Raw genomic sequence first — 20,295 nt, 5'->3', positions numbered from 1 at the left:
ATCCACATTTTCTGTGTTTGATAAAGCTAAATCTGCCCATTAAAACATCCTAATCATGTTCAAGTGTATGCATGCATGTGGATACATGTATATACACAGAGATATAATTGTGTATACATGCACATATACACACAATTATCCTTTTAACATTATATTTCGTCCTTAATATAGAAAGCCATTTAAGATCATTTATACCAGTCAAATTCAAAACACTATTACTTTTGTGAAAAGTACTATTTGACACTTGTTTTTTAAACCTTTCATGTTTTTATCCAAAAGCTAAGCACTTGTTTAAATGGAAGCTATAAAACTGTTATTTAAAGAAAAATAATCTATGGATAGGTTGATATTTAACTTTTGATATCTAATTTCTGATATGTCAAATATGTCAGCAAATTTGTCTGCTGGGACAATGTGGAAAAAGGCAGCCCAAATCTATGTTCTGCTTCCATATACTAATTATGTTTATATATTGTATATTTCATAAAATTATGAATTTTTACGTCTATATAGGACAAAGATGACATATCTATTCTCCCCACCAAAAAACCTATTTTTCTCTTACACAATCTACTCTCTGTTTCTTTTATTAATATAGGGATCCCCTAAGAATTCAGCAGCTGCAGAACCAAATCCGGCTAGAAAAAGAAGCAGACCAGTGGTGTCATCAGAAACAAGCTAGCTTCCTCCAGAATCTTCCCTTGTCCCCAACTTTCCTCCCTCCACCTTCATTCCAAGAACTTGAGCCCAGCCACTCTCCTGCTTCTCCTGTTCAAATGAACGTTCTCAATTCTCATTCTGCTCCTGCCATGCAGACATCCAGTTCTTTCAACTATGCCCGTCCTAAACAATTTATTGCTGCACAAAATATTAGCCCTGCTTCAAGCTATGTAACACCGTCATCTGGCTCTTCCACATCTAGTCTCCCATCCCCAATGTCTCCCACTGCTTCTCAGAAGCAATTTGGTAAAACATCTGCCCCCGCTTTCTCTCAGCCATTTGCTCCTGAGGGGGAGTACCCTTGGTCTCCTTCCCCGCCTCTTCCCCCTCCTCCTCCCCCTGTTTTTAGTCCTACATCTACTTTTTCAGTGGCAGATTCCTTTCCACTGCCACCTCCACCTCCACCTCCACTCCCAACTTCTGTCCCCTCACCCTCCCGCAGTTTTTCTCCAACATCCAGATTGTCCAGCTCTAGTCAGTCTCCAGCAGCCTTCCTCAGCTCCATGCTACCATCTCAACCACCTCCAATGTCAGTTAATGCACTCGGACTTCCCAAAGGTGTTACACCACCGTAAGTATGAACATCTGGTGAACTTCTCAAAAAATATTTTTTCTTATTCTTAATTTTGAAAGGCATGAATTCATTGCATATGTACCAACTCTAAATAATTATATATTTTTTCAGTGGAAGAGGGGAAAATATTTTTCATAATTTTTTCATCAGGAAAATTCTACTATTGTTTCTTTGATTTACAGAATTGATAAAAATTGATACTTTTGTCATACGAACCTAATTTTATCTCATTCTCATTCTCATAAAAAATTGGATACTTAAAATTTTATATTCATTTAATTTAATTATAATATATAATTTAATATTCTGTATGTTGTGCATCAGGAATCCAGGTTTGTAAGTTTCATTTGAAGGGGCAAAATTTTTTATTGCTACCTGAGCTCTTTAATGATAACTAATTCAGCTTCATTCCTTAAGACTCCTTTTTCAAAAGTCTTTACTTATATGATGATCAAACTGGGAAACTATGCCATCTATGAATGATTTCCAATGCAAATACTTTGTTTTGTGACAGAATAGATTTGTAAAGAAATGTTTGCTTCAGTTTGTTCTATTCTTCCACTGCTAAATTTATTCCTAAATCTGTCTCCCATATTTCTCTATTACCTTAAAGTTTCTCATCTCAATACTGACCAACATTTTGTGACTTCTTGATTTTGAGTCCACTTTGGTTCTTAGTTACCTCATTTTAATTATTTGAAATTCTCTTGAAATACTTGGTTTCTGCTCCTATTTAATTTTTTAATGAAAAAGGAGCAAGAAAAGTGATTCCTTGCAGTTATGACCAAAAAAGTCTCTGCTCTGGGAGGATTATCTGTATAAAAGTCCTGGAAGTTTTTTTTTTAAAAAAAAACTGTTTACTCCCATTTATTCTGTGGTGTTTTCCACACTATTTAAGATACAAGAAGATAGTACTAACAGCAAGGGGCATGGGAAATGAAATGCCTTTTATGCAATATCTGAACAAGAATAGTTATATGCCATGTGCATGTATGTGTATGCCTTCAGGTCAGTGTTGACTCCTGGTGACTGCCTGGACTAGTCTCTGCACTTTTCTTGGCAACATTTCAGAAGTGATTTGCCATTGCCTCCTTTCCTAGGGCTGCCCAAGGTGGAACTAGAACTCAACAGTCTCCCGGTTTCTAGTTTGGTGCCTTAACCACTACATCAAACTGGGTCTCCTTTATATGCCTAATAGAAATTTCCTTTAAAAGATCTATCTTTATTTTTATTAAACATATTGTAGAAATCTGTTTTTCATTATATGGTCCACCTCCATATTAAAATTTGTAATTAACAGGCCTTATAATAGGAGCAATATTTTATTCTTGGATTTTTTTGAATGTTTGTTTCATTTGTCTTGCAATTCAGGTGATTATCATTTACTCAAGAGGGCAATATGTTAAAAAGTATAAGCTTTGAAAGATGCATCATTTTCACCATTTTATTCTGCTACTGTGCTTCAACTTCATTTTTTTTTCACCACTTGGCAAAATCTTTTATGAGAGCTTTCCAAACTGAAATATAATCAGTTTGAAAAAATTTATTCAGGTTCTTCATAATTATATTTTAATTGCATTTTCATTTGCATTGTTTTAGATTTTGAATGACCATTTTGCAGCTGCCTAGTTTATATGATGTGCATTTCAATTGATTTTATTATGTATGTTTCATTCAAATTATATTTTTAGTGTGCTTTATTGTAAACCACCCACAGAGCTTTAGTTATGAAGTGGTTTAAATTTTTAAAATAAATTTTAATCAAATAAAAATAAAAATGTTCTAGAATGCATGTTATTCATGTATAATTTTTGAACTAAATTATCTGTGGCTGTAGAGAGTAGGAAAGTAACCTTCACAGAAATATGCAGGAATTATTACCGAGAAAAAAGGGGCTGAAGCGTTTTTAAAATCCAGAACAAGATAATTTTGGAAGCAGCTCAGGCAGATGCCTCCCCTATTCACTGGAATATAAGAAAGGGGAGGAGGTGGAGCACAGAAGGGCCTTGCCCTTTTTTGCTTGAAAATGATGGCTGTCCTTTCCAAAGCAAGATGCCATAAGAAGCAGATCCATTGCATAACCCTATAAATGGCCACCCAGAAGGCCCAGTGAGTTCAGGGCTTATTTCAGGAAAAAGTAGAAGATTTTTGCTTGGATAGTTAAAGAGGAGAAAATGTTAAGATTTTCTTTTATTGTATCTCAGCTAAAACATGTTCAAATGCCAGAAGTTAACTCAAATCATCCCCCAGTCCTTTTCTAGTGACTCCTTCTATAAACAGTTTATTTTTTTAATGCTACTTACAGTTTCACCAATGTAGAAAGTAGACAGATGAAGGGGATAAGAGCAAGAGCCTGACATACTCTCCATTCTGGATATAATGCTCCTCTGGGGGATTCTCCTGCATTTTATTAAGTACAGTTACTAGAAGAGAGAGAAAGTTTGCTTTAGTTATTTCAGATGCTTTGGGTTGGGCTACTTTGTAATGTGTATGAATTTATATACTTAGAACTAATAAGCCAGCCTTAGTGTATTGGACTGCCTCTTATTTTGTTAAGAGAAATGCATATTTTGTTCTGTTGGAATCAAACAGGGGATTAGGGGCTCCTTGCTTACTTGGAAGGCAGCCATAAAGCTAAGAGAAGGAAGAGACAGCATGAAAAGAAATGAACATGGAGAACATGAAATGTTTTTCTTTCTTAAAATAAAAAAGGAGACTCTGGTATCCTTCATGACAAGCCAAGCATTTCCTTTGTAACTAAGAACTAATAAGTGATTTTATTGAGGTATTTGTTAAAGAAAAATTTCTATCTTCTGCCATCTATTCATAATAGGTTATTATTGTAAAATTTGTATAATCAACTTGTCCTTTGAGTAAACAGGAGATAGAATATAATAACTCTCAAAGTATGTCTAAAATACCACACAACCAAGGGGGAAAAAACAGATAAGACAGGCAACATTATCATTATAAAATCAAACTCTATATGTTGATCCAATTTGGAGTGGTAGCCATGGCAATTTAAAGAATATTTATGCTCAAAATAAACTTGCATCAAATTATTCCATCTTCCAATCAATATTTGGTCTGTTCCAAATCCTGCCTTGAAGATGTTGTTCCTTTACTCCCTCTTTTCTAATGGAGATGCATGCACTGAGGGATGAGAGATGTTGTCATGCAGGGGAAGGCAATTGCTACTGAAACTCAACACTACCACAAATAATAAATAAATAAATAAAAACCAGATCCCTGGGCCAGATGACAAAGCCATGTCTTCAGGCCTTTCTGGAAGGCCAGTAAGGTCAGGGTCCATTTGATCTCGGGGAGGATAATGTTACCAAGGGAGAGCCCAGAAAAGGCTCTCCTTCTGGGTCTGGTCAGGTGGCATTCCTTCATGGATGGGACCTGTAACATACCCCTTCTGTTGGGCCTGATGGGACAGGTAGATGTGATTGGGAGCAGGCAGTCCCTCAACATGTGGTTTAGATATCTCTAAGAGGCTGTTGCTGAGCTGATTGGGATAAGTACAGTTGTAATTGAAATTATTCAACCTCCATTGCAAATCAGTTGATTGTCAAAATGTACAGACTTTCAGCTGTTTGCAATGAACAAATCAAACAAAAGCAACTAAAGTAGCTCAACAAAACAAATGCTTCAAGTGGTGTCTGCAAATTCAACTGAAAATGCAACTTATAATGACTTCTCCAGTCTCAAAATTATTCAACCCCTTCATGGCAAGCATCCTCAGTACTTGGTAGAGCAGCCTTTTGCTGTTATGACCTGCTGCAAACAAGATGCATAGCCAGACACCAGCTTCTGGCAGCGTTCCTGAGGAATCTTAGCCCATTCCTCATGAGCAATGGCCTCCAGTTCAGTAATATTCTTGGGTTTGCATGCTGCAACCGCCTTCTTCAAATCTCACCAGAGATTTTCTATGGGGTTCAAGTCAGGTGACTGTGATGGCCACTATAGAATCTTCCAGGACTTCTTCTGCATCCAAGCCTTAGTGGAATTTGAGGTATGCTTGGGATTATTGTCCTGCTGGAAGGGCAACAGGACAATGATCCCAAGCTTCAGCTTCCTTACAGATGGCATAACGTTTTCTCTTAGGATTTCCTGATACTTCAATGAATCCATCTTGCCGTCCACAAGCTGCAGGTTCCCAGTGCCAGAGGATGCAAAGCAGCCCCAGTGCATCACCGAGCCACCACCACACTTAACTGTAGGCAGAGTGTTCTTTTCAACATATGCTTCGTTCTTCTTCCTCCAGACAAACCGTTGATCCATTGGACCGAAAAGTCCCGGTTTTGTTTCATCGCTCCACAGAACAGAATCCCAAAACTTCTGTGGCTTATTTATATGATTTTGAGCATATTGGAGCCGAGTTTTCTTCTGCTTTTGGGTCAGTGGTGTACATCTTGGAGTTCTGGCATGGAAACCTTCTGTGTTTAGTACACGCCTTACTGTGCTCACTGAAACCTCAGTGCCTATTGCCACCAAGTCTTGCTGCAGGTCTTTTGCAGTCACTGGAGGGTTTCTCTCCACCTGCCTTCTCAGAAATCTGGTTGCAACCATTGACAACTTCCTTTTTCTGCCCCGTCCAGGTAGTGTAACCACTGTTCCTTGAACTTTGCACTTGCAAACTATGCTTCCAGTGGTGTCTCTAGGAACAGTCAATGCCCTTGCTATCTTTTTGTATCCTGTTCCTTGTTTGTGAAGGGCGATGATCTCTTCTCTTACCTTTTTGGACCATTCTTTTGACTTAGCCATACTGTATTTCTAACATGCAGTCAAATATGACACTCAACAAACCCCTAGCCAGTTCAGGTATTTCATGTGTTCCAGCTCAAGCACACTTGGTGCAACTAATGAAGCCCTTGATGCTGTACATGTGCTTGTTGTGATGGATTCTATTCAGGGGGCTGGGTAATTTTGAGACTGGAGAAGTCATTATAAGTTGCATTTTCAGTTTAATTTGGGGACACCACTTGACACATTTGTTGTATTGAGCTATTTCAATTGCTTTTGTTTGATTTGTTCATTGCAAGCCGCTGAAAGTCTATACATTTTGACAATCAACCTGATTTGCAATGGGGGTTGAATAATTTTGATTACAACTGTATATCCCTCAATTTAGTGGAATGGACTGGCCAGCTATAGGAAAGACTTCTGATAACAAATATGTCAGCACATATGATGGTAGTAATGATTTCCCTCCAGTGGTACAACCTGTTGTATATAAATCTAGACCCATATACACACATTTTTGCTGGGGGCTGGGTGAGGATGATAGAAAAAGTGCTCTGTATGTAACCACCATGCTTCCTAATATTCCTGTGTCAGCTTTCTCTAGTTTGGTGCCTAACAGATGTGTTGGACTACAACTCCCATTATCCCCAGTGTGAAGTTGTGCCTCTGCACAGCACCAGATTGACAGTGGCTAGTCTTTATTAGTCTGTAGCCAACATACATACATTTTGCAGTAGGAATTATGAGTCCTTGTTCCATTCCTACAAAACTTTTGTATCTTGGACCATTCTTCAAATTAATTGGGGGTGGGTAGGGGAGGAGAAGGAGACAGATCCAATGCTGTGCTACAGGTTTTTCAGCAAACAGGTTTTTTCTGGATTTTGAGAGACTTTACCTGGGTACTAAGAAAGTTTTTATTCTAATAAGACTTACTGTTGTTGTTGTTATTATTAGTAGTAGTAGTATTTTATCCTGCCTTTTTTTTATTTATATATGTATATGTATGTATGTATGTATGTGTGTGAACTCAAGGCATTGAACATACCTAATATTCCTGTCTTCTATTTTCCACACAATAAAATAGAGAGCATCTGGCCCAAAGTCACCCAGCTGGCTTTTATACTTAAAGTTAGGGTTAGAACTCAGGGTCTCCTGGTTTCTAGGCCAGTACCTTATCCACTACACTTTTTTAAACTATCAAATTTACTTAATAAGTGTGATTATTAGAAATATGACAGGTAGATGCCCATTTTGCACTCTAGAGTCATTTGGAATTCTGAGAGGGTGCGATAGACATGTGTGCGAAGGAGGAACTTGATTTTTTACAAGAATAATTGCTGGGGTGAGCATGGTCAATTTACATTCCTTATATAAAATCATTTGGAGCAGAGAGACTGTGGACATCAAGAGAAGTGCCTGGTAGGGCATTTGGGCCTGCATGCATCACCTTACCTCCCCCTAGTTTAGCCAATTCATTTTATTTTAATTCTCTGAGATGAGAAATGTCATTACTGAATCTTTGTGAAGAGACACTATGCACATCAGGGGCAGAGTTATCCAAGATTTCATATGATATAACTTCATTCTCTGACCGTCTAATCCTCTTTGTAATCTTTCTGTTCTATATTTTGATTCTTATGCATATATACACTCAAAGATATGACAAGCAGTAACATTTCTTTATGTAGAAGTGACAAATTGTCTAGGTGTTTAATTTAAAGCAGGGGCATGTAACTTTTGGTTCCTGGGCCTCATGGTCCCTAAAGCCTTGAAAGCAGTTTCCAGAGCAGCCTATTAAACACACAGAGGATTAAATGTTTTGAATTTGTTTAACTTAATTTGAATGTCACATTAAACTTAGTTCTCATCTTTGCCCTCTCAATGTATTTTACCTGTTCCCATCTATTTTGGGGAGTGAAGTCCTAGCATGGCACTTACAGCCCCTCTAAAATAGTGCATCCTGACTTAAATGGAAGAGAGGCATTATAAAAGCCAGTGCAGTAGCCAGAAAGATTGGCCTGTTAAATGGCTGCGTCTGGAAGAGTTTATTTTCCATACGCCTTTTATCTTCTCGTGATTTCTAACTGATTGCTGGAGCTGCATAAAATGCTTTTTTTTTTCTGTGAGAAATACCTTACTGTCAGTATCAACTAAACAAAGCTGTTATACATCTCTTGTACTATGCCTGAGAGACAGAAATATATGCTGGTTTGTTTGTTCATGATCTCTTGATAGGCCATGTGCCAGCCTTTCACTAATTTTGGCTTACCAACCTGACCAGGGCCTATGCACCTAGTCTCTACAGACAGTACTGCAACATTCTGTCATGTTCTGGTAAAAAAAAAAAAGAGCATCATTGTTAATTTGTTTATTTTTTATTTCTATAGTATACTTCTTAGCATGTTAGCCACGACTGAAATATTTCCAAGTAGTGCTATATAAAATAGACATAAGCTTAAGTTTAAATTACTTTTAAATATGAGTAAATCCTACAAATATCATATTAGTGATACACAAAAATAAAAGTGAAAAAAGGAACCCATTGAAAAAAATATATATTAAAACTCACAACACATGGAGTCCAGCCATATTTCTTAGAAGAAAAGGAACCAAGGATGTCTCACCACTAGACAGCTCTACAGCTCTTGGCTACCAACTGTGTGCATCTTGATGGCAGCCAGTGAGGAGAATCTCTGATGATGAGCTTAATGCATAGAGAGGTAGAGAAAGATATAAGTGATCTGTCAAATAACCTAGCTTAACTAATACAGTGCTTTTGCATTTTGTCCAGAAACACATAATCAATATATCTGCTATATAATTAATTTCACTGATTTATTCTTTTCAGTAAATGTGAGATTATGCCCCTGGATAGAACCTATAAGCTCTGTTATTTTGCAGCCTCCAGTCCTTACATGATCTGTGAGACAAATTGAACATTAACATAGTACTTGATTATTTGCACAAATGACTGAAAAAAATCATTTTCTCTATAGTGATGTATCCCAAACAATATTTTTCAGAGGGGAAAAATGGCTCTGCTTTTCTGTTAGTCAAAATCCTCAGGAAGCATTTCTGACATCTCCTTTCATGTATTGGTAATATGAACCAGCGTCTTCTAAATTAGTGCCTTTCAGATGTATTGAACTAACTCTTAATTTCCAACCAGGTAGTTGTCAGAGTTGGCAAACATACCTGAAGGGTATGTTGGAAAGAAACCTAACATAAGCTGTGTTTGTATGATTTCTTTGAATCTGCATGAACATTGAACTGTAGTTCAGTAAATTAACCCACTTTTCTGATTTTGTACAATATGCTGAACCATAAATTAATGTCTAAGTGTAGGTTCATGCAGCATGGCAAGCTAAAATATGGATGGCTAGTACTGTATGCATCACAAACAGGGCTACTAGCAATATACTATGAGGCCCTTTTAGAGCAGCATTTTAGTAATGTATCTGGTCAAAAATACCCCTGAAAGGTTCACACAGAAGTCATGATAACACCAATTTTTCCTGCTGTTTTTTTTCTTCCCTGAAGCTGGTACTGAAGTAACTGTTGATAGGTTAATGCTTCATAAATTAAGAAGGTACCATTTCTGATAATAAATTAACTACAGTGAATAATAACTTCTGAGAAATTGTACAAATATCAAAGTACAGCTATAAACATTAACATCAGTGTCATACTCATTTTTCAGATCGTTATTCAAACCATCAGCAGTGCATCATTCTGTTAATTTTGTTAATGATTATTCAGAATAGTTGCATAGTAAGATATAACTAATTGTGTAAAATTTTAAAAAGGAAAGTGAAAGGCATATATTCACACATTAAAATTACTATTTTTATGGCTCTGTCATTTGCCATAAAACAAAACACAAAAATACAGCATTTTAATGATTTCTTAAATTTGGATTTGACACATGCAACATAATACCATCACACAGTTTGTATGGCATCCATGTTCTTTGAAGATCTCATTAATGTAACAGTTCTGTACTTTATGCGCTGGGCAGGGGTTGGATTCCAAGGAACCTTCCAGCCCTTTCATTTCATGATCCTATGATTCTAAGATTGCTAATGGCAACACTGCATATTTTGGACCTCCTGATTCAATTTGAAACAGCATTATGTACAAGATTCTCCTAAACAAATTGTGGAAATGAGTTAGAATGTTGCAGGTGAATAGATATATCATGCATTCAAGTAAATTACTTCAATGGTAAACCTATGAGTTTGCAATAAATATTGCTATTCTAATTGAAAGCTTTCTCTGCATGAAAATAATGAAAAGTACTTCATTTCTAAGATACACTTGCCAATGACAAATAGTACAGTATTACTGCTTATGATATCAACAGTGACCTAGGAAAGAGATAGCAGAAGGCTCCGAAAAATCTGACTGTCCAGAGTGAGAACAGGAGATTCCCCCAAAACAGAAGAATACGGTATAGCAGCTGGAATCTAGAATAATTGTGCTCCACATTGAAATGGTTCATCCTATTCATATAAATCAAATCTGTTTAGCAGGACATTCATGATTATCAGTCATCTAAGTTAGCTGCCTTCATTGAATTATGTGGTAGTGAATTAAATAACTACCAATTCACTATAAATTAAATTTGGCTATATTCTCATTTTTTTCTCATCTCATGCTTTTAATTTTTTAAGCTTACCATTCCTTACTCTCTTTGTGTACTTTGCATAATGTTGTTTATTCAGAAGGGGTATGTATTTTTGTATAACACTGATTAAAATGTTAACACCCATTAAAATTATGATTTCTCTATACAGACACACAGTGTTTATAAACTATTAGTGTTTTATTTGCAGGGGATTTCCAAAGAAAACAGGCAGAGCTGCCAGGATTGCATCTGATGAGGAAATTCAGGGCACAAAAGATGCTGTTATCCAGGACCTGGAAAGAAAGCTTCGCTTCAAGGAAGATCTCTTGAACAATGGCCAACCAGTACGTAGTTGCAAGATTCAAGAGGGACTTTTGCATAAAGCTTGAAGCAGTACTCTCAATTGCTTTCTTAACTTACATACATTTGGAAAGAAATTAACTTTGCATTCATGTGGATTTCAATTTTATATGGTACTGTATTCTATTTTATCTAATCTTAAATAGTGGGAGGAGACAGATCTTCTAATACAGAATTGAGTCCCAAGATCCAAACAGAAATACTCTGTAGTGTGATTTTCCCATCATGTGCTGAGATTCAGGGTAGATTGGGTAGGGAAGATATATGGGGCCTCATTCCTTTTTGTTTTTTGTTTTTTGTTTTGCAATCAAAAGTTCCTTCCACTTGTGTGATGGGATCTTTCCATCCAACTTACAGCTATTAGATCCAGGAAAATGCTACCTGTGATTGGTCTGTTTATGGTTTCTTTGAATACAGTATGGCTATAGTCTATCTTTTTATATTGCCTCAGAATTCCTAAATTATTTTGCATTGTTTATTTAATCAATTTATATTATATTATCCTCAGTCTCAGCATAAAACTGTAGGCTAGTAAGGAAATTCACTTCTGCTGTTAGCAGGATAAGAAAAAAAAAGATTAATGAGCACCAAGAAACACTTAATTTCATGTCCATTCCTGCTTTCTTAAAAGTGAAAGATTACTTCATGTGTTTACAACAAAAAGGCAATAAATATGTTTAACACCTATGGAAGCTGCAGGAGTCAGGCATGCCTGTTGTGTAAGAAAAAAACAATAAATTATATAGCCAGGACATGGCTGGAATCCCTTGTCTGGGTCACAGGTAAGTACTATTGAATGAGTTTCTAGGATCATTGCCAGCAATTAGAATTTCATCTTCTAAATTATAGCTGTAAAATTTAACTACATTTAACTGGTCACCTGAAAAATCATCTGGAATATTCATACTTGTTTTAATTTATATCTTTTATTTTCAATGAATAGTTCTGTAAAGGGGAAATAAGACTTATAACACATGCTCCTTCCTCTCCTGCATGTCTCAAGACTTTGGCAAAGTTTAGACTTTCTCAGTAAAAAAAAATCACTAAGCAGGAGAATTGTTTTTGTGGAAAACCTGCTCTAATGCAGATATTATATAAAGTAATGTACAATTATTATACTGGAGTTACACATTTTTATCATTTCTCTTTGTAAATATCTTGAACAACACTTTGTAGTAAGGAGGCAGACTACAAATCCCTTCAATATATGTGTAATATATAAATATGTAAAGCAAACGGAAACTAACAAAATGAGACTTCGGTGCAGAGTCTGGAACAGTATGTGTTTTCCAGATCTGTTGAATTACAACTGTCATGATTCTAAACCAGCGTAGGCAAAGACTGCAATACAGCTGCCCCAACTTGTAATCCTCTAGATGTGTTGAATTTCCAGCATGGCCAAAGGCAGCCCTAGATGTTGCCAAGTTAAGGAAAGTTGCTGTAACAAATTAATTTCTTTGTCTAAGCTTAGAACAGATTTGATCCAGAGATCTCCTTCCTTAGAAAAAGAGTAGCAAAGGGGGCCTGTGGATTCAATCCATTGCCAAAATAGGTTCTAGTTGTACAGATAGCTCTGGAGTCATTGAATATGCTTTGATTTGATCTAAGTGAATTTCCTATTTGCTGGGGACTGTACAAATGAACTGTGCTTCCTGTCTTTATTCCAGAAAGAAAGCTAGCAGATTTCTAAGAAATGTTATCTTAAAAACTGGCAGCTCTGGAATCCCCTTTTTGCCCCCAGAGCTCCCTTTGACAGTAATTGGTGAAAATTGATGGCACTATTTCCAGCTTTTTGAACGCATGAAACTCACATAAACTGTAGCAGAAGTCCTAAAATTAGAACGATACCCCCTAGTTCAAGGAAGTAATGGATATGCTAGTCCCATGCCATTTATGATTTTGCCCCACCTACTTTTTTTCATCATCTCACTGTGATCTTTGGTAACCTCCAAAAATGTTTGGCTCTTGACCAATAAAATTTTGTCTGCCTCTGACAGAAATGTATTAGATGTGGAGGATGTGTTGAAATTTGGAGTACGTTGTTCATATATTTATTGGTGGCTGATGCAAATGTCTCATTCTTCTGGTTTAGAAATTAACATATGAGGAGAAGATGGCTCGTCGACTGTTAGGGGCTGACAGTGCTGCAACAGTCTTCAATATTCAAGAACCAGAAGAGGAACTTGCAGAACAGGTGCTGCAATTTAGCTTTCCACTCACATAATAAAATAGCAATTTCTTGTTATAATTGCCTTGTTTTTGAGGAGTGATGAGAACATTGCCTGCATTTACACATAAAGTTTAATCAAGGTAGGCAGGTAAATTTTTTTATGGTTGATGACCAGCATGTAGTTAATCCGGGATTCTTAAACAATGACCCGAACAAGGTAATATAGACTGGTTCATTCAAAAAACTAAACCATAACGGTTAGGTTCACACATCAGTTAACACTGTCCTCCCCCCCAAAAACCCTTACATTATGGCTTAGTGATGCAGACCAATATATGTTTTCATAAAGAGATTCGTACTTCATTGCATGTTTATAGGGCTAGCTTCATACTTCCTTCCGACAAGCCTGGCTACCTAAATGCAGTTGAATTATAAGAAATTTTGGATTTGAAGAAAAGTATTCAGGATTTAATCTTTTGATCAAAGTTATTCTGTGTACCAGCTATAGATAAATTTCAAAGTAACATGATATCAGATCCGAACACAATTTTTTTGGTATGGGATAGTCTTTATTGCACCAATAATACTATTTATTTTAATTCTGCTTTTTATTAACACTCCAACCCAAGAGAGGGAGACATTGGCCTGGTTGTACTTTATGCTTATGGTTAAATGTTGAATATGTTTGCTCATGCCCAATGGCTCTTCCATAAGTGATGTGCTAGCAACCCACCCAGCTGAGTTTGTGTAGATTGAAATATGTTGCTCAAATGCAGGAACAGGCTCTTTTTGCCCACAACTGTCCAAAGAACATAGCCATGTCTTTTATATTTGCTTATGCCTATGTTCTGCATCTTGTTCTGATCAGATAAAGGGTGCATCCTGAATTTGGAAAACATGTTTAAATAAAACATGAATAGGTACCCTTCTAGCTGTGCCAACTCAAAGAACAGTCAACAGTAAGCCATAAATCTGGATTAAAATGCCATACTAACTTGCCCTGTGTTTTCATCAGACAACTGAAATGATATATTAATGCAAGAGTTTTGAAGTAAAAAGGTATTACTAACAATCAGTGTTTTTTAGTACTGTATGATGCTGCCCCCCACCCCGCAAATATAGCCCTTTGGGCTGCTCAGAGTTAGCTTGAACATGAATTGCCTATATGTCACAGCCTAGGGAATGAACAGAGCTACTATTATATTAGGTGTGAATTGGCCTTCTTCAGTTAGTAATAGCCTGCTTTACTGATAGACAATGAACATTGCTTGTGCTAGATTTAGGTCAGCAAAATGGGCTGAAAGATTCTACACTCGCTCTGAGGCTGCCCTCCCATTATTTGCATGCATGGGAAGGAATGTCTGGTGTCTTTTCTGCCATGTTTTTTTTTTAAAGACAAGTGTTTTAGTTGTATAGTAGATAGATGTAGACAGCTGTAAAGTATGAAGTAATGGAGGAATTGTGGATGTAGGTTAATCACTTAACTAAACTAAGAGCTGGTTAATTTGAAGCAGAAATGGAAGGTTTTATGGAGTGCCCAGATTGTTTTGCTGGCAGAACTGTTACAGGCCATGATATTTATATTTAACTGTGTAGGCAGATGCTTGATTATTCCTAAAACTGGAAAAAGTTGTAATCTGAATTTGTCCTGTACAGAGAACGGAATCCTATAAAATCAAGATGACTTTGTTCAAACTCTTGCATGATATTTTAGAAGTAATTGTAATGCAGAATATAGTGCTTCTTCCTCATATGATCACATGAAATAACAATTTAAAGATCTTTCAATTCTCATTTGTTCTGTTCTTCTGCTTTTTCATTATTTCAACACCAAATACAGTCTCTCTACCTTGAGACAACTTTTTTTTAGTCCAGAAGAACAAGAAACATTTCTACATTTTAATAAAATGACTGCTCATCATCATTTATAATCAATTCTGAGAAAAGATTTGTCTGAGATTACTGTGAAGTTTTCTTACAGTTCCTTTAGTGTCCATATTTTTTCTGCTTTTACAGGGAACTGGTTCTGTTGATGCTTCTATAGTGATTCATGAGGCTGTGCAAAAGGTTCCACTTTCCTTTTTTTCTTGCTTTCCTGTCTGTTGACCTCTTGTCACTTCCTTTTTTGGCTTTGCAATGCTGCTTCCAGAATTTAACCATTGCTTTCTTTCTTTTGCATAATTATCTAACACTCGTAACATTTAAGACTATTCTTTGTTATATAGTATTTGTTTATATCATTCATAGAGAAGGTTGGTTTGTTGTCTGAAAACCATGATGTTTAGCAAAATTAAATCCATCAATTACTTTCATTGGTTGGAAGCCAACAGCTCCACCTCAGACCATTTTTAGGGAGTGCAGTTCCTCCAGGCCCCACATATGGAGTGGATCCTACTCAAAATATGGTTCAGTATTTAAAATGGTCAAATGGATTGATACTCTACATTCAGGGCAGTAAACTCAACTAGTTAAATATAATCTAAGGGGTTATTTCAGCATTTCCAGTTCTTAAAGCAGAAACATTGTAATCTTTAAATCTATCCAGGTATCCTGTGGTGTATGCCCATTGCTCAACTAATCTATTTGTTTATGTTTTGCTTCATAGAATACTGTTTTTAATGTGCAGCCCTAAATGTCTGCATTTGAAATAAAAATCTGGAAAATTATATATAATTTTATAAATTAATTAAAAATTAATTATAATCTCATCAAATAGCTTGCCAGATAAAGTAGCCTTAAAGACCTGACTAACTTGAGTTTTCTGTTGTTTATAGGAATATAAAGTCTCCAGTTTTGAGCAGAGACTGATCAGTGAGATTGAATTTAGATTGGAAAGATCTCCAGTAGAAGAGTCTGATGATGAAGAGGAACATGGGAAAGATATCCCTGATAACAGCCTGGCCCCGTATTTTGAGGTGAAACTTAAACACTACAAAATATTTGAAGGAATGCCGGTCACCTTTATATGCAGAGTGTCTGGAAATCCTAACCCAAAGGTGAGAAAAAAGAAGAAAAGCCATCTTTGGACATTTCACACAAAACATCAGAGGAAACTTTCATTGGAGGTTCTGTAAAATATGCTCTTTGGGCTTTTCTAATTTCCTTAAAATGTGACCAGGTCACACCAATTTTGAATATTTGGAGTTTTTTCAACTCATATCAAAATGGCTATATAGTATAGCCACATGAATAATTAAGACATTGAATTCCACTGTATATGCTTTCAGGTTTTTCCTCAGTGTTCATTGAACTGAAGATCTATTAGGCCTTTTTGGATGTTCTTTGGAGCTTTCCTAACAGGTAGATTCTCAGTTCTACTGGTTAGAACTGATAGCCCAAAGGCCCTTTTTGTTAATGACAAAGATACTTGCAGCTTCCTACAATGCTTCTGTTCTAATCTCCAACGGACTTGAGATGTCATCAGGTCAGCCATGCTTTGTAACACACACAGCAAAAGAAGACAAGTTTAGTAGTATTTCCCAGACTTCAATTCATGGCCTCAAAGGATGGGACGGAGCAGGAATTGGGAACTTGGGGCTTTCCTGATGGCTTGCAATACAACTGCCAGCAGCTTGGAGCCAGCACAACCAATAAAGGAGCATGCTGGAGCTGTAGTTCAGCAATAAATCATGTTTTCTATACAGGTAGTCCTCTGCTTATGACCACAATTGGGACCAGAACTTCCATCGCTAAGTGAGGCAGCCATTAAATGAGTCATGCCCACTTTTACAACCTTTTTTGCCATGGTTGTTAAGTGAATCACCACAGTTGTTAAGTGAATCATGTGGTTGTTAAGCAAATCCGCTTCCCCCATTGACTTTGCTTGTTGGAAGCTGGCTGGGAAGATTGCAAATGGTGATCACATAACCCCAGGATGTCGCAGCTGTCATAAATACATGCCGGTTGCCAAGCACCTGAATTTTGATCATGTGACCACAGGGCTGCTGTGACGACAGCGCGAGGACCAGTTGTAAGTCCCTTTTTTCGGCGCTGTCATAACTTCAAACAATCATTAAACAAATGGTCGTAAGTCGAACTACCTGTATATGTGTCTGATATTGGTGGTCCCCAAAGAGTAACAAACCCTCCTCTACTTTGTATAGTCTTGATATTTCTTAATCCAAAACAAGTAGATTTTATAAACTCTAGCATTCTTTTTGGGGTGATTTTTTGTGGGCCTTAATGGAGCTAGAGTCACTGGTAGAGCCATCCTTCTAATAGCTGTTTTCCCTCTTCATGCCATCATTTTTCTTTTTCTGACACCTTTTCTCTCTCTGCTAAGCATCAAAATGCTAGTATAGGTTGCATAGCTCTGAACTGAACTGCCCTGAATGCTTGGAAAAAGCTGTTGAAATTAGCCGTAGGGCTACACATTGCCATAGGGATGTTGTTGTGAGATCAAAGACATTGCAATGTTATATAGGATTTGCGTTCTGATATATATCAGAATGTGTAACTAAACATCATAATATTTGAAGTGCTTGCTAAACGACCCCATCATGCTTAATATAACTTTCTTATTCCCTATAATTGCTTTATTTTACTAGAAGCTTGAGGTTATACTGCAACATAATGTTTTGGTATAGTGGTGCTCCTATTGATTCAGTGAACAGCATTTTTGTGTCTTGTTGAGTCTTCCTCCCAGATTCTGTCTAAAATGTGAATAACCATTACAAAACATGTTTCTCACAAGTATGCATTCATGAAATCACTTCAAGAATATATCTTTTGTGTTCTAAATGATATATGCATTCTCAGGAACCTTAGGGCCCACCTCTGCTTTGGGAGTTTAAAAAGAACATGAAAAGAGGAAACATCTTTTAAATACTGCAATATTTGGAATAATGGCCTCTTTTGCATTACTATTAAATTTCTAATTATAAAATGGAACGTAAATACATGTATATGTATGTGTGATGCCTTTACTAGGTATCAGTGAACAAAGGGAGCCGTTCCATTCATGTATATGACTGAAACCTAATTAATGATTTTACTGCTAGAAGAAGGGCAAAAGATCATTTCTGATCATTCATCCTGCCACTCCTCTAGAAGTTCCTCTAGTTCTTTGGAGCAGATTTTAGAGATACAAGAAAAGGAGGAATAGTGAAATGAATTATTTTCCCTTCCGCTGGTGTGAAGCCTCGTGTGGCGCAGAGTGGTAGGCAGCAGTATTGCAACCAAAACTATTTCCAAGACCCGAGTTCGATCCCAGAGGAAGCTGGATTCTCTCTCGGGTAGCTGGCTCAGGTCGACTCAGCCTTCCATCCTTCCAAGGTCGGTAAAATGAGTGCCCAGCTTGCTGGGGAAGGTGACGACTGGGGAAGGCAATGGCAAACCACCCCACTCTATAGTCTGCCAAGGAAACGTGAAAGCGGTGTCCCCCCAAAGGGTCAGGCATGACTCAGTCTTGCACAGGGGACCTTTCACCTTTCCCCCCCCCACTGGTGAGGTATCCATGAGCACAACTGTGCTCAAGTAACACTTACACTAACATGAGCAAATTCAGGGTCTCAGGTATAGGAAATAGTCCAGTTTTTAACTTAATTTCTTTTTTTCCCCCTTTCTTTTTTCTTTTCTTTTTATAATATACAGACATTGAAGTCTAATTTTTTGACTACATCTCAACTATGAACTCCTAAGTCTGGTAGTAAAATATACCTGAGGGTAACACTCAGAAGGAAACTGCCTTAAAGGCGAACTTCAGAATCTTGAGATTCTGACATTTAGTTTCCTGCATTTTATGCTGATAATCTTTTTCCCCAAAAAGATGTACTTCAACTCAGTTAAGCTGCATGTGGCTGATAAAAAAATGTAAAGATGTTATTTAACTTGACAAAGGCAACGTGCAACAGTAACATGAGATAATGGTAATTTCCTAAAGGGAAAACATTTGACTACATACAGAATATTGCTGTGGGGCAAGAGGAAGGAATTATGTATTAATTATTACACAACTGAATTAACAGTAAAAAGCCACATTCAGTCATGTTAATCTAGGACACCAGGCATAAACTCCTTTATGTATCCTGACTTGCTTAATTCTTGGCAAATCTCCAGATTCTGTAATGAAAGAAGTGTATGATAAAATAATTACTGGCTCTTACAAGAACATTTATGAGGTAACATTAGAAAATCTGTGTAGTGTGCAAGTTCAGACTTATTTTTGCAGCTAAGCCTTTGCTAAGATTTAGGGTTTACAAACAATAGCACAACTTTTTATTTGAAACATAAAAACTGTGCCATCGCATGATTGTATTGAGCCTTTTGTTGGCAATGTCAGTGTTTTGCAATCCAGCACATACAGATTAGTAAGAGACAGACAAGAAAAAAAAATTCCTTGCAGTATACAGTCCTTGTCAGTATCTGGTAACCTTATATGGAAGTGTGAGACTCAATCAGTATTCCTCCTTTAATAGGTAGTGTTAAAATTTAACACACAGCTTTATCTCATGAATTGAAATAAATAGGTGGTCAAGCATCAGAAAAATGAAGAACTTGGCAGAAATAATTGCTGCAGTATATATCAGTTTGGGATCATTTCTGCTTTTTATTTTCCCCTGAAATGAAAATGAATCAATGCTGCTGCTTTCAGAGTGATTAACTGCTTTAAAACTGTTTGCTAAAGGATTCAGTTGTCATGAGAATTAGCAAGTTCTCTTAATCATTCCTCCTGTCCCAGTTCTTCAGAAGCCCTTTGACCAGCATCCTTCATTCAAGTCCCCTGAGATTAAAGATCTTCCTGTGAGGTTTTTCATGCATTACTTCTTTATCCATTAACATCTGACACAGCCAGTTATGAGCATACTCCTGTAGCCTCATTTATTCATTCAGAGAAATAATTAATGCTGTAAAGGATCACTTGGTTTATCAGGTCAGTTTGTACAACTGGGGGCCATGTGTATCTTATAGAAAACTTTCTTTTGGTTCCTATTACCTATGATAAACAAGCCCAGTACTGAGCTTACATGGTACTGCTGCTGTTTTTGTCTATGATAAAGCATCATATCCTGAAATGGCAAGCTAAGTATTTATATTTGATGAACTAGTAGGATTGGTTTAGTAACTTAGTACACATTAGAAAGCGGTCATAACTGA

General features: G+C 36.8%; 1 protein-coding gene across 2 annotated transcripts in view; it reads left to right on the top strand.

Annotated features, from left to right (window-relative positions):
- The window catches only part of PALLD (palladin, cytoskeletal associated protein), a 247,839-nt gene that overhangs the window by 210,559 nt on the left and 16,985 nt on the right, over nt 1-20,295 (top strand). For both annotated transcript variants that reach the window (XM_063310551.1, XM_063310549.1), the window contains 5 exons: nt 599-1,291; nt 10,879-11,014; nt 13,123-13,224; nt 15,217-15,267; nt 15,975-16,196. In XM_063310551.1, the coding sequence (XP_063166621.1) occupies nt 599-1,291; nt 10,879-11,014; nt 13,123-13,224; nt 15,217-15,267; nt 15,975-16,196 (1,204 nt within the window). The remainder of the gene's footprint in view (nt 1-598; nt 1,292-10,878; nt 11,015-13,122; nt 13,225-15,216; nt 15,268-15,974; nt 16,197-20,295) is intronic.

Source organism: Candoia aspera, chromosome 8 (genome assembly GCF_035149785.1).
Source record: "Candoia aspera isolate rCanAsp1 chromosome 8, rCanAsp1.hap2, whole genome shotgun sequence".
In the NCBI taxonomy this organism is placed as follows: Eukaryota; Metazoa; Chordata; class Lepidosauria; order Squamata; family Boidae; genus Candoia; species Candoia aspera.
The sequence above is the reverse complement of the archived record's forward strand: the minus strand, read 5'-3'. Positions and strand labels throughout refer to the sequence as shown.